Source organism: Poromitra crassiceps (genome assembly GCF_964638095.1).
Source record: "Poromitra crassiceps genome assembly, chromosome: 6".
In the NCBI taxonomy this organism is placed as follows: Eukaryota; Metazoa; Chordata; class Actinopteri; order Beryciformes; family Melamphaidae; genus Poromitra; species Poromitra crassiceps.
The window spans coordinates 591,957-607,808 of NC_139627.1; the positions used below are offsets into that span (position 1 = coordinate 591,957).

Sequence of the window (15,852 nt, forward strand, 5' to 3'; positions counted from 1 at the left end):
AAGCCAAAGCCCCCTCCCCTTGCGCAAACACGCTTGTCTAGCAGCACATAATCATATAGCAAGGCACAACATATCAAGTTTCCGCCCTTTATTGGAATCTCGGTAACATCTCGAAACTGTCGGCCGCGGCAGCTCCTCCCCCCGCGGAGACGAAATTGAGAGACCTGGGCCATCGCACCTCCAGTCCCTCTGAGTTAATAAATGGCGAGAGCGAAACAAAGGATCCATTCATCTTCACTCCAGCCTGGCTCCCGCGTCCAGATGAGGGGGCTGGAATAGCCATTCAGGATGTACTCTCACTCTGCTCTGCACTCAGCGGCCACAGGCAAGTGAAGCAGGAAGTTGGGGGCTGCTCGGGGGACCCCTGGTCACCGACTAAAACACCTCGGCCAGATCTCACAGCTGAAGCCCATTGGTAGATTGCGTGACTTCAAACCCGCCACCCCCGACTAGTGTTGTCACGATACTAGACAGATGGACGGACAGACGCATGCTTCTCCATAATCCAGGCCCGTTCAGAACTTTGCACTTACTGTACACAGCAGCTTACCCCTGCTCTAGTCACCAGCCTATCAGAACACAGCAGCTTACCCCTGCTCTAGTCACCAGCCTATCAGAACACAGCAGCTTACCCCTGCTCTAGTCATCAGCCTATCCACCTTATTTTTGGCGGCCATTTTGCCTTACGTTAACTATGGGTTCTATTTCCGGTGTAACCAATTTAGATAATCCCCAGCCCCCGACAAAAAACACGTCTAGAGGATTTTACCCTTTTACAGCAGAGCCATTCTGCTCTGCGTTCGGGTGCTGGGATAACGTAATGCATTGTGGGTAGTCGGCTACTAACTGTGGCTAATGTTAGCGGCTAGCTAGCTATGTTACATGGCAGTAAAACGCCACCAAATTGATTTAACTTCTAACCATTTCGAGTAACACACATTTCGAGTTTCCATACAGACCTCCAGCGTTGGTTAGTTGTTTATAACGTGACCCCCCCCCAGCCCCCCCCCCGCCGCCTCATCATCACCTCCAACTCCTATCCTCCCCTCCTCTTAATCATCACCTCCGACTCCTATCCTCCCCTCCCCTCCTCTTAATCCATGTCACCAACGCGGACTCATGGATTCCTCAGATCATCCTCATGGAACTCCCAATCTTGTTACCCTTTTTGTCACCTAGTTAATTAACTAGTATTCTCTAAACCTACGAACACTTAAAGACTGCATTTTCTATTTCTTTTTGGACTCTACTTTTTAGATTTTCAACTCCCTTCCCTGATCTTAGGATAATTTAAAAATTACATTTTTATATCCCTTCTGTTGGACTCTTTTTACATTTTCAATTTTCTGTTCTCTTGTACATTTTATTTCCATATTAAACCATTCACAGAGTTTCATTATCGGAAACTCTGTGCATGGTTTAGCCCGGCATCTCTCGGCCTGTCTCGGAGGGGAGTCCCCAGACGGGGGTCCGCTGCTGTGGCCTGGTGGGTGGGCCCGTCCCCCGCGTGGCCTGCTCTCACGCTCTCAGTCACTATGCTGGTGGCTGGGGGCTGGGGGGGCGGGTCGCGTGGGGGCTGGGTCCGCCTGGGCCGCAGCAATTGGCCCCTAGCACAACGACCTCACAAGGTTCCTCCTCAGCCAAGTCACTGGGGCAATCCATGCGGCGATCCATATGGTGGAAAGGTTTTCTTGCGTTCACTGGGGGTGAGGGGGTGCCGCTGTGTCCCGGCCTGGCCTTCCCTCCCACGCCATATGTGGGCGGGGGCCGGGTCGGGGGGCATCGGTGCTCTTCATCACTGGTCGAGGGCTGCCGGTTGGTTTAGAACAGCTTAGGTAGGCGATAGATTAGCTACAGCCTAAGGCTGACCTGTTAGTGTTCAGGCTAAAATCAGACTAGAGCAGGGTAGGATAGGCCAGATTAGGCTGTAGATTAGCTAGATACTATGTCCCAGTTAGCTCTGGTTAATGCTTAGAGTAGTCAGTTGTCTGATCTTCTCCCCCCCCCCTCTCTTTCCCCCTTTCCCCGCTTCTTCCCTTCTTCCCCCTTCTTGTTCTCCTCTCTTTCCATGCTCTTTCCTCCCCCACATCCCACCGCCCCCCCTCCCTTCTCCTGCTCTCTCCTCATTCTCCCCCCCTCTGCTCCTTCCTCTTCCTCCTCTTCTCCCCTATTCTCCTGAATCCCTGCCACTTCCTGCTCTCCCTTCTCTCACATTCCCCCTGCTCTCCTTCCCCTGCACCCTCCCACCCCTCCTTCTCTGCCTCTCTGTCCTCCCCCCTCTCTCACATTCCCCCTGCTCTCCTCCCCCTGCACCCTCCCACCTCTCCTTCTCTGTCCTCTCCTCCTCCACATTTCCCATTTTCCCCCCACCCTCGCCCTAATCCGGGCCCGTATCCTACTCCCTCCCTCCACCCTAGACCCTACCTCTACTCTCTGTCCTCCCCCCTCTCTCACATTCCCCCTGCTCTTCTTCCCCTGCTCTCCTTCCCCTGCACCTCTACTCTCTGTCCTCCCCCCTCTCTCACATTCCCCCTGCTCTCCTTCCCCTGCACCCTCCCACCTCTCCTTCTCTGTTCTTTCCTCCTTCACATTTCCCATTTTCTCCCCACCCTCGCCCTAATCCGGGCCCGTATCCTACTCCCTCCCTCCACCCTAGACCCTACCTCTACTCTACCTCCCCTGTACCCTCACATTCCCACTGCTCTCCTTCCCCTGCGCCCCCCCACCTCTCCTTCTCTGTTCTCTCCTCCTCTCTGCCCTCTCCTCCCTCTCACATTCCCCCTGCTCTCCCTCCCCTGCACCCTCTCCTTTCTCTGTTCTCTCCTCCTCCACATTTCCCATTTCTCCCCACCCTCGCCCTAATCCGGGCCCGTATCCTACTCCCTCCCCTCCCTCAACCCTAGACCCTATCCCTACCCTGGTTCTCCCTCCCCTGCACCCTCATCTCTCCTCCCCTGTTCTCTCCTCCTCCACATTTCCTATTTTCTCCCCACCTCCCCCCTCCCCTCCCTCCCTCCCTCCACCCTAGACCCTACCTCTACTCTACCTCCCCTGTACCCTTCCACCTCTCCTTCTCTGTTCTCTCCTCCTCTCTGTCCTCTCCCCTCTCTCACATTCCCACTGCTCTCCTTCCCCTGCGCCCTCCCACCTCCCCACATTTCCTATTTTCTCCCCACCCCCCCCCTCTCCTCCCTCCTCCCTCTCCCTCCCTCCTCCACTCTCCTGTTTTCTTCAAATGTTCAAATGTTATCTTTATTCTGTATATTCTTGTTATTGTGTGTTAGCTAGAATCAGCTAGACATACTTTCTGTGAAGCCCTCTGAGACATGCTTGTGAATTAGGGCTATATAAATAAACTTGACTTGACTTGACTTGACTATATTTATAACTTTTATAACGGACTCCAGCTTCCGGTTTATAATTCGGGTCGCGGCAATGAGTCACGCTAAACCGGACCTTGTACCCACGATTCTTTTTTACAGTGGGGCATTCAAAAATAAGGTGGATTAGAACACAGCAGCTTACCCCTGCTCCAGAGCCGTATAATAGAAGAGTTCCGACATCTCCATTCACTCCAATGGACCAGTTCTTTTCCAGGAAGTAGAAAGTGGAACTCTTGAGTAAAAAAAGCAGCACTGTCGAGTTGCAGCAAAATAGACAGTTTTCATTAAGAGAAACTACTACTGCTGGTATTGATACTGTTGCAATTGACTATTGTATCAGTTTCAATTTTTTTGTATGGATACAATCGATACTTTGGACAACTTTAACCCCGGGCCCAGTTCCTATTGTCTCTAATAGACACAGTGGCTAATGCCTACCCCACACTACAGGATAATTTGCAAGATTATGGCCAAGATTCCCCCCTCCCGATTTTCTCGGGGGTGCTCCCGATTTGAAGCGCGTCGGGCAGATAATCTTCCCAAATGATCCTGTAGTGTGTGGGGTTCAAAGATTCACAATCGGGAAGACTGCCTCTTCCCGATTGTGAATCGGGCATATCTAACATGTTAGATATTTACAACCCGACAGGCGATTGCATCTTGAGCAGAGAGCCAGTAGTAGCTGCGTTTCCATTACAGTTTTTCGCAAAATAATCTGGTCCGCGTCCGCTCGCAGCCCCGCACAGAAACAAAGAACGAGGAAATTGTCATCGAGGTGAAATACCCGTGCGTCTTTGAACGGGACGGAAAACTAAATGCTATACTGCAAAGCATGTAGCCTACAACAAGCGCTTAGGTCTCAGCTTCCCGCATCGGCGAGTGTCCGCACGGAAAAGTGAGTCAAATCAGCAGACGCGCCCCTCCACAAGACACCTGTGCAGACGGTTTTCGCCTGGCCGTGCACAGTAGGCCTACACCCCGAATGGACGCGGCTGTCCGCGCAAATATTAGTTAAACAAATCCTTTCAGTGCAAATGCATTATAAAAACAAAAAATAAAATTTGTTTAGAAAACGAAATGACACTACTACACCCGGTGCGCACACTGAATAGGCATTTTAAAAGTTATCCAAGGTGAATCTTCGGCATAATCTTCTAGTGTGTGGGGTTGCGTTTGAACAGACGCGATTGTGTGTGTGTCCCAAGATTGAAATGTTAAAAAATCGGCTCTCTCTGTCCTGTAGTGTGTGGGCTCTCAAGATTTTTATAATCTTCAAGTATTTGAAAATCCTGTAGTGTGGGGTAGGCATAAGTTTCTCCAAAAGGCCATGCACGAGCCACGCAGGGATGTGATGTCAATCCCAATTGACAGGAAATTGTCTCCGTGCCTCGTCCCATCTGGCTTCCTGTCTGCCTCTGGCACGGGAAAGCCTCTGTGTCGCCGTGAGACATCTCTTTCCAAATGCTGCTGTCCCTCAACTCTCTGATGGAAACAGGTTGTGACCCAGTTCTCCACACCCACATGCTCCCTCAACACTAATACTAAAGCAAGGTGGATGAGGTAGTCCTTGGTAACGAGTGCTTTGGATGTACCTCTGACTGTCATAAAAACTCTACATAACGACATTGGGCTCAATTGAATTTAGGTCACTAGTTATTTACGACAAACTCATAGCTCAGTACAGCTGTCATGTCTGTCTTTAGACTTAGGCATAATTAGTTTAGTCTGTATTTCTACCATGATAGAAGAATCAGAACTTTCCCGGGTTCAATTCCCGGCAGCGGTACTTCAGACAGACAGACAGACACAATTGGCAATGTCTGCGGGTGGGAAGCCCGTGGGTTATGAGTCCTGGTCGCTGCACTAGTACCTCGTCTGGTCGGTCAGGAGGCCTGCTCGTGGGGAGGGGAACTGGGGGGGAATAGCATGATCCTCCCACGTGATGATTGATTGATTGATTTTATTTTGGATAAAGAATAACAAAATCCAAGGGATGACATGCAAAAGTGTAAACACTTATTTCCATCATGGTCCCTGCCTCCCTGGTCTTATAAAAACAGGACATACAGTAACACATAATATCATATAAACAATAGGGAATGCTATGCTACGTGGTGCCAGTGAAACTCCTCACTGTCAAGTGAAAAGAAGTGGCTGGCGACTGCACATGTGTCAGAGGAAGCATGTGCTAGTCTACAACTCTCCTCAGATCGGCAGAGGGAGTGGAGCAACGACCAGGACAGCAGGGGGAATTGGCAGAGTACTGACAAAACTTGACAAAACTTGATAAAAATAAAGAACAATCTGTGGGAAACCGTTTCCACTCAATGGCTGTCATAGTAATAGTAATTTTTCCTATTGTGTTGCATGTTAACTTCTTCTTACTCTGTGCTTCAGGAGTACTGGACACCCAACAACCCCATGCAGAACACCATCATCCTGCTGATCGAGCAGATCGTGGTGGCTCTGGGCGGAGAGTTCAAGCTGTACCTGCCCCAGCTCATCCCACACATGCTGCGGGTCTTCATGCATGACAACAGCACCGGCCGCAGTGTCACCATCAAGGTGAGTCCCACACATGCTGCATCTCTTCATGCACGACAACAGCACCGACCACAGTGTCACCATCAAGGTGAGTCCCACACATGCTGCATCTCTTCATGCACGACAACAGCACCGACCACAGTGTCACCATCAAGGTGAGTCCCACACATGCTGCATCTCTTCATGCACGACAACAGCACCGACCACAGTTTCACCATCAAGGTGAGTCCCACACATGCTGCATCTCTTCATGCACGACAACAGCACCGACCACAGTGTCACCATCAAGGTGAGTCCCACACATGCTGCATCTCTTCATGCACGACAACAGCACCGACCACAGTGTCACCATCAAGGTGAGTCCCACACATGCTGCATCTCTTCATGCACGACAACAGCACCGACCACAGTGTCACCATCAAGGTGAGTCCCACACATGCTGCATCTCTTCATGCACGACAACAGCACCGACCACAGTGTCACCATCAAGGTGAGTCCCACACATGCTGCATCTCTTCATGCATGACAACAGCACCGACCACAGTGTCACCATCAAGGTGAGTCCCACACATGCTGCATCTCTTCATGCACGACAACAGCACCGACCACAGTGTCACCATCAAGGTGAGTCCCACACATGCTGCATCTCTTCATGCACGACAACAGCACCGACCACAGTAATAATAATCATCATCATCATCATTGATTGGATTTATATAGCGCCTTTCAAGACACTCAAAGTGCTTCACATGTCAGGGGAGGGAGGGGGAGGGAACTCAACTCATCCACCACCGATGTGTAGCAGCACCCACCTGGGTGATGCACGGCAGCCATTTTGCCCCAGAACGCTCACCACACATCAGCTATCACGATGGAGAGTTGGGGACTGAATATGCCAACTGCCAATTAAGTAATGAGGGATGATTAGGTGGCCATGATTGAAGGAAGGCCTGTTTGGGAATTTAGCCAGAGCACCGGGTTCCACCCCTACTCTTGCAAAGAGTGCCGATGGGATCTTTAATGACCACAGAGAGTCAGGGCCTCGGTTTAACGTCTCATCCGAAGGACGGTGCTCACTCACAGGACAGAGTCCCTGTCTCTGCCCTGGGGCATTGGGGAGATTATTCATCAGATCAGATTATTCATCAGACCATTCGGACCAGAGGGGAAGAGCACCTCCTACTGGTCCTCCAACACCACTTCCAGCACCAGTCTCCCATCCAAGGAGTATCCTAGGCCAGACCTGCTTAGCTTCCCAAGGAAAGCTAGTGGTTAGCGACCTTAGGGTCGCGACCCTAAGTGGGGTCGCCTGGAATTCAAATAGGGTCGCCTGATTTTTTTGTATTATTAAAAAAAATACCCAAGATGATTAGGGTCACTTGCAATTTTTTATTATTAAGATTTGTAGTTCTGAGTTTAAAGTGAAAGTGATAATCTTGTAGATAATCTCTAAAATTTCTGTTTTGTTCTCTTGGGTGACACCTATGGCGATGAGTGGTAATTTCAGGTTAGATCCAAACAGTGTCAATGGGCCATAGCCTCAATCACCATTATGCTAACTCACTATCCGATATAATTTATGGGATAGATAGTGACTTTTATTTTTTTATTTAGATGAAAATGTTTGAGATTATAAATTTAAATCGGCATTCTGAGAATAAAATTAGAATTCTGAGATTAAAGTCAGAATTCTGAGATTAAAATCAGAATTCTCAGATTAAAGTCAGAATGCTGAGGGGAAAAAGAAGCATACTGTTACATGTGACATCACTGACGATGTCACTGATGATATTCTTGATGATTATCGACCGGAATTTGAATGTCTCGGGCCCCTAGATTTTTGTGATGTCAAAATCGGGTCACAAGCCAAAAAAGGTTGAGAACCCCTGCAGTAATGTAATGCCACTGGTGCTGACGCAGTGTCACCATCGAGGTGAGTCCCACACATGCTGCATGTCTTCATGCATGACAACAACACCGGCCACAATATCACCATCAAGGTGAGGTGGGCAGCATGGAGGGGAGGGGAGGGTTGGGTACCATTCAACCAAAAACCGGTTCCGGTACCTGGAATTCGGTACTTTTTTCAGTACTTTACTTTCTCCGTAATTACAAACATGTAATTTCAGTTGTAAAACAATAAGTCCAAACTTATCAATTTCAACATTTAATTTAACATTTTACACACAGATGCGCTCGCAGCAGGTACCAAAATTGTATACCGATAGATTTTACTTTAATCGGTACTCGGTAGTACTCAGTGGTGTAGTGCAGGGTATCTGGCGTATACCCACTTATTTTTCAGCTGGCTTTGCGTATACCCACTTCTACCGGCAGATTCCACCAGGAAGCATTGCGTTACAACCATGAGGCAGACACCGAGCTGGTCGCAGCCTGTCTAGTGAACACCTGTGTCCACCAGAGGCAACGCGGTACCGTCCTGAAGCCTCCCCGAAGCGCCTCTCCGCCCTACTCTGCTAAAATCCGCGCCCTGTGTATTTTCGCATCGCGCTTCTTCGAGTTGTGTCAAGCAGCACAAAGCAGATCGAGCTGGGCAGGAGATAAAATCAAAATAAAACAGGTTACTGTATGTCAAGGGAGAAACAGTCACATTGAGGGCGGGACCAATTTGGCCTGCTTTCAATATAATATGCATCCCTTCCATTATTTTGGCAGCTACTTAAGTTCAAATTAACTTAGTGAGTCTTTTTGAAATTCCTGTGTCAATTCAGGTTATGGTAGCTTAATTGTTTCTATTGTTACACCAATAAAAGATAGTTTAAATCCAAGAGAATATATATATATATATATATATATATATATATATATATATATATATATATATATATATATAGTAACCACTAATAAAGCAAACAAAATCAACAGATATGTCAGGTTTGGTTACATATTTAACTCCATGTTCATTTTGCCAGTACTGCCAAGAAGTGGAATATGGCGGTCTGTGTGAGTTGAGAACTCGACACACATTCAGAAAGCACAGGAGCTGGGCGAACTAATGACAAGTCGGGGTGCTGCGTTCTGTTTGTGGTCTGCGTCGATATCCATCAAGAGCTTTCAGGTCTGGCCCACACAGCGCTAATACAACAAGTCAAAGCCAGCATAGACCCGTACCAGGCACACTCTCCTCTTTCAGCCGTCGCCGCCAATACTTAGCCAGGTTTTCTCCCAAACCCTAAATCATGGTGTGGGCGCAGACCAGACCGCAAGCACAACATCATCCACGGTCACCCCAAGTTCTCTCTCTCTCCGTTGAAGGCGGCTCCTGTTTTGTCTCAGCGTCTGCGGTGTTAGATAACCCAGCGAACCCCCAAGTCTGGATAGTCTATAACTCAACCAGGGCCCAGGCTAGAACCAGCCTGGGATCTCCAGCCTAATCGTCAGCACGGGATGGGAGGTCACGGACGGAAGGAGCCAGGGAATCCGGTTACCCTCCAGTCCAAAGGAGACGAAAAGAAAACATACCTCCATCATTTCAAGGAGCTGTTCTTCTGGCACCCCCCCCCCCCCCCTCTCCCTAACACACCCCACACCCACCTCCACTTCCTGCAATCTCACCCCAGTGCAATTCAGACAGGCGGGTGGGTCGGGGGTGGGGGTTAGATGAGGAGGGATGGGGGGTGGGAGTGCAGCAACATACGTCATCCATTAAGACCACGACCTCACCAGCCACCCACGCTCCACACACACACGCACACACACACACACACACACACACACGCTCCACACACACACACACACGTACACAATGACAATAGTCGGGTTTCCATCCACCTGTTTTGATGCAAAATTTCAATTTGCGCATAAAAAAACTGAGTGGAAACGCTGCCTAATTCGCAAAAACCTCCAAATATCGCAAAAAAGTTTTCACGCTTGAGGAAGGCGGAAAAGTCGGGTGTATCGATAAAAGGAAAATGTGAAACGTGCGGTGGACACAGTTTAAGCGATATTCCGTTGTCTCTCCATTAAAAAACAACACAGTTTGCCTTGATCACTGCAATACCCGCCGTAGTAAACAGAAGAAGACTGGGATATTAACTTTAAGGCGACTCACTTCTAGAATTGAATGAAATTGTATTCACTTACTATCTGCTCCGTGGATTATAACGTTATGCTTGCCGAGTCGCACCTGGTAATCCGGAAATGGCGTTATGGTACCTATTTGTCTACTTGTAGATCATCAAGAAACTTTAAATGAATAACGTTAGATGTGTTTAACAAAGCTGTATATCGGGTCTATCAGCTGATCAGCAGCTCAGACAGCCTCAAACACGAGGTGATTGACAGCTCTATAATTCGCAAAATAACAGTGGATGGAAACACGCATTGTTTCGCATTTTATTGTGCCGACTTTCTGAAAATTAGATTAAAAGTTGCGGTACATTTGGCTAATGACAATATTTCCCACCAAATTCACCAGCACCAGATTCAGTTGAGCGTGTTGAATTCCTTATTTTAAAGACGTGTTGAGGACAGCTGCCCTGTGGAGGTTTAGCAGTACCAAAACATCCATTACGCCTTGTAACCTTAGCAGCAACGCAGACTTTTACCAGAAGTGTCTGCACATCTGCCAACACCGCACAGAAAAACCACAGCGCAGCTTTTCATGAGAATTCCTGAGGAAAACAGTTTAGCCATAACAAGCTCATTAAAACAGTAGCGCACACCATTATCTCTTGAGGCACTTGGGACTGAGCCATGTGTAACTTTCCTTTCCAGCTGCTGAACGCCATCCAGCTGTTCGGCGCCAACCTGGATGACTACCTCCACCTGCTGCTGCCCCCCATCGTCAAGCTGTTCGATGCCCCCGACGTACCCCTGCAGGCCCGCAAGTCAGTACCTGTGCCCATGTCCTGTGTGTTAGTGTGGGATGCAGTGAGTCAGTACCTGTGCCCATGTCCTGTGTGTTAGTGTGGGATGCAGTGAGTCAGTACCTGTGCCCATGTCCTGTGTGTTCGTGTGGGATGCAGTGAGTCAGTACCTGTGCCCATGTCCTGTGTGTTAGTGTGGGATGAAGTGAGTCAGTACCTGTGCCCATGTCCTGTTAGTGTGGGGTGCAGTGAGTCAGTACCTGTGCCCATGTCCTGTTAGTGTGGGATGCAGTGAGTCAGTACCTGTGCCCATGTCCTGTTAGTGTGGGATGCAGTGAGTCAGTACCTGTGCCCATGTCCTGTGTGTTAGTGTGGGATGCAGTGAGTCAGTACCTGTGCCCATGTCCTGTGTGTTAGTGTGGGATGCAGTGAGTCAGTACCTGTGCCCATGTCCTGTGTGTTCGTGTGGGATGCAGTGAGTCAGTACCTGTGCCCATGTCCTGTGTGTTCGTGTGGGATGAAGTGAGTCAGTACCTGTGCCCATGTCCTGTGGGTTCGTGTGGGATGCAGTGAGATTGCTGAAAGCCATACTGACAATCTCACTGGATCTCAATATCAGGTTCAGGATCCAAAATTAGTAGCAGCCACCAGCCAAATGCTGATGGAATATGCAAGTGGCTGGTAGATTTGCTTCACTCACCAAAAACATAATGGTAATCCATTGAGTGACAGGTAAAGTTTGAACATTCACTAGCCATTTTGAACATTCACTAGCCATTTGCCATTTGGCCGCTGGACAAAAAAGTTAATTTTGGACCCTGCAATATCCTTTTAAATGAGTGAACTGTATTTGCTGCTGATGGTGCATCTTCTCCCACATCTCACTTTCTAAAGTGTACACACTTGCTCCACAGAAATAACGAGCCCCAATACCAGAAATAACGAGCGGGGTTCCACTGCCAGCATTTACATACTCCACTGTGTTTCCATTTTTATTTGAAGAAAGCAGTTCGTAAATACTGTAAGGCTGTGAAGCTTTTCAAGTCCCCCCCTTCTTTTAAACGTGGGAGACGTCTGGAACGGGTTAGGGTTAGTGCCTCTGTCCCCCGGCGGACGACGCAGCGTTTCAAGTAAAGCCCAGGCTCTTTGTGTTGATCTGTTTTCCCTCCGTTTGGCTCAGGGTCGCCTTGGAGACGCTGGACCGTCTGACCGAGTCCCTGGACTTCACCGATTACGCCTCGCGCATCATCCACCCCATCGTGCGCACGCTGGACAGCACGCCCGAGCTGCGCGCCACCTCCATGGACACCCTTTCCTCACTCGTCTTCCAGCTGGGCAAGAAGGTAGCCGCCCGCAGGGTCGAGGAGTAACGGAATACATGTATTTAAAATACAGTATTTAAAATACAAAATATGAGTAACTGTATTCCATTACAGTTACAGTTTAAATTGGTGGTATTCTAAATACAGTTACTGTCTTTAAAAATAGATTACTTTAAGGGATTGATTGATTTGTTTGTTTTGTTTTATTTGCGCTAATATTCATATGAGGAACATGTTTCCCATAAACACATTCAAAAAAATGGGCAACTATCTTTGCGTGCGCAGTCCCCCTGCCACACACCACAAGACAATGGCAGTGTCAGAGGAGACACAGCCAAGACTCAGCCAAGAAATATAATATAAAGAAATATAAAGAACATTTTACTACAAACATTCTGAAGAAGGTCACAACATTACATCATTGTGCATCATGACTACATTGCCCTCGCGTTTGTGTCCATTCAGAGTGACCCAGACAAAATGAGCTCAGCAAGACGATTTGGAAGTATTCCAAAAGTAATCCAAAGTATTTAGAATACTTAACTTGAGTAATCTAATGGAACACTTCACAAGTTACATTTTAGGGGATGTATTGTAGTGAATACATTTTAAAAGTAACCCTCCCAACACTGGCCGCCGGGCCCCAGGGCATCCTCCCAACACTGGCCGCCGGGCCCCAGGGCTCTCTTCTCATGTAGCTATTATCCAGTAGGACCTCCAGACTCCCTGCTGCTGCTTTGAGTTGAACAGCGTGTCGGTATCTCCTCTCAGGGGATCTTACCCCCCCCCCCCCCCCCCTTCCCGGTTTTTACTACTTCCTGCCAGGCCGCTGATGTCATCGAGCGTTTGGCAGCGGGGAGGGCTGTTTATGAGAGTGGATGAGGTCACACTTACCCCTCCCCAGACTTCCCCTCTCTCATCCCTCCTCCCTCCCATCTTTTTCATCCATAACCTCAGAACCAGCAGACCACATGTAGCCCCGTCTGGCTCCCCACTTGAAAGGGAGAGCTTTTGATGGGAGGCCCGTGGGGGTTAGGTCTGAGTGCAGGACACTGTTATTTGGCTTCTGCTGGTGGCGACGAGACTAAACCGCATCCACAAGCACATGTACAGCCTTATATTTACCTGCCATCCCTTCTGGTCCTGCACACCGCCAGGACGCTGGAGCGGTCTGGTAAAATCATGGCCGACCCCTCCCACCCTGGACATAAACTCTTTGAAACGCTCCCACTCGGAAAGAGACTGAGGTCTGTCAAGTCCCAAACCTCTCGCCACAAGAACAGCTTCTTCCCAACTGCCATCGGCCTCATCATCAAGGCTTGAAAGCCCCCACTGCTAAGAACATTACCTCCCTCCCCCATATCAACAGGCCAGACATCCCCCACTAGGGAGGGGGAATCATCCCTATTTTCATATCGTCCAATCGTGGTCATTAGAGATTGGCGATAGACGATCCAATCGCCATAATCTATGAATTGGCCGTCCTTTAATTATTATTATTTTTGATAAATATACCTATTCCTATGGCATTAATAATTTGGAGGGGGAAAAATATTGATCATAATATTAATTATTGAATACAGCCTGTAGAAGAACAAACGTAGATTATGCATTTATAAGAGAAAAGATTAAGAGAGACCGACTCTTGCTGAAACTCCATGACTTTTTTTCATGTTCATTTTAGATGATTTAACACCGGCTTATAAGGTAATTTAACTGTGGCACTCTTCATAGAAAGTAACAACACGGAGGCTGGAGTAGAGTTTGAGCGAGATCACCATGTGATTTTTTACACAGGTGCATGGTAATGACGGCTGCAGTGCAGAGAGAACCAGAGGCAGTGTCAAGAACACCGCAAATAACAAAAAGTAAAAGCACGCAGTGCAAAATAAACTGAAATCACTCATAGCCTAACTATGAGGAACCTCCATAAAATCGCTTACACATCAAAAATACTGGTTGTGATGTTATGATTACATATGGAGTGAAACTAGTCTAAAGCATTACTCAAAATCTATATTAAGGTTAATGTTAGATTTAATTTTGAAAGGCCGCTGCGAAATGCATACTTTGACATTCTGGCTGACTTGACGGTGCTCGGTGAGGAAACTGGAGAGGCAGACGAGAGAGCAGGAGTGCTGTAACATTAAAGCCCCCCTCGTGCTGATTAACGGAGCTCCACCAGAAAGATCTCTAAGTGTACAGTAGTGCGCAGCTTCTAGAGATTATTTTTATAACGTCTTATGATAGTAAATTAGTTAAAATCGTCCTAAATATCGCTGTAGAAAAGCCAATTGGCGATCAGTTCCTTCAGTCGTCAAATATACGATTTGATTGCAAATCGGCACATCCCTACCCCCCAATGACATGGAACTTGCCCCCCCCAAATATTTGCATTTTTATTCTATTATTTTATCTTGAACTTTGGGAACGTCATTTTGTCGTATTGTCAATGTTGTATTGTAAATGACTATCACTCAGGACCTTCTCATTCCTGTGTATGCTGTATACAGTATATTGGACTGCACTTTGATTTTTAATAACTTCACCTCTTGGTTTGTCTTCTGATTATTGATGTCGACTACTACTCCTGCTGCTACTCCTCCGCTCCTCTTGTTGTAATCTCATAACTTATTGTGGCAATAAAAGTGATCCTCATTCTCATCCTTATCTCCAGTACCAGATTTTTATCCCCATGGTGAACAAAGTGATGCTGAAGCACAGGATCAACCACCAGCGCTATGACATCCTCATATGTCGCATCGTCAAGGTCAGTTTCCCTTCCTCCCACTGCCCACTGCATCCAGCTTATATCTGCAGTCTGCACAGCGTGTAGACCCAGACTCCACAGAGTGTAGACCCAGACTCCACAGAGTGTAGACCGAGACTCCACAGAGTGTAGACCCAGACTCCACAGAGTGTAGACCGAGACTCCACAGAGTGTAGACCCAGACTCCACAGCGTGTAGTTCAAGTTCAAGTTTATTAGTGTCCCAAAGGGCAAATTGAGTTGCAGCAAATAGGCATACAGATAAAAACACAGACAAGAACAACACAAGTGGCATGTTAACATGTTACATGCATGTAGTTAATGTAGACCCAGACTGCACAGTGTGTAGACCCAGACTCCACAGCGTGTAGACCCAGACTCCACAGAGTGTAGACCCAGACTCCACAGAGTGTAGACCCAGACTCCACAGAGTGTAGACCCAGAATCCACAGAGTGTAGACCCAGAATCCACAGCGTGTAGACTTGCACCTGTAATCCACACTCAGATTCTCATTTCAGACAAGGAACATATGGAACCATTTGATATTCTGCAAAATGCGTGAGCATATGTTCATCGTTCTGCACCCCTCACCCACTCGAGCCCAAACGATGCAACCCCCTCAAGCTGGAGACTAACTGCACATGCTCAAAGCAATCGAATGATACACAATAAATCAACAACTGTTGACAGATCAAACAGTCATTACCACGTTCTGTTAAGATACAGTCGACAACACAAACAGTCATTTCCACGTTCTGTTGATCAACCATTTCCCCTCAGGAAGGAAATGCACATTCACAAAACCTCTTCTGAAGCCTGTGTGTGTGTGTGTGTGTGTGTGTGTGTGTGTGTGTGTGTGTGTGTGTGTGTGTGTGTGTGTGTGTGTGTGGTTTACTTAAGTTGAAATTGGGGGGACACACCTGACTTAAGACCAGGTGATTGGGGACACTGGGTGCAATTGCAAAAGTCGTGGTAAAAAGCTGATTTGGGGTCAGTGGTTAGGG

General features: G+C 47.9%; 1 protein-coding gene across 2 annotated transcripts in view; it reads left to right on the forward strand.

Moving 5' to 3' along the window:
* Positions 1 to 15,852, forward strand: part of mtor (mechanistic target of rapamycin kinase) — a 172,494-nt gene that overhangs the window by 44,537 nt on the left and 112,105 nt on the right. For both annotated transcript variants that reach the window (XM_083638895.1, XM_083638896.1), the window contains exons 21-24: positions 5,781 to 5,948; positions 10,665 to 10,777; positions 11,937 to 12,099; positions 14,756 to 14,848. In XM_083638895.1, coding sequence (XP_083495021.1) covers positions 5,781 to 5,948; positions 10,665 to 10,777; positions 11,937 to 12,099; positions 14,756 to 14,848 — 537 coding nt within the window. The remainder of the gene's footprint in view (positions 1 to 5,780; positions 5,949 to 10,664; positions 10,778 to 11,936; positions 12,100 to 14,755; positions 14,849 to 15,852) is intronic.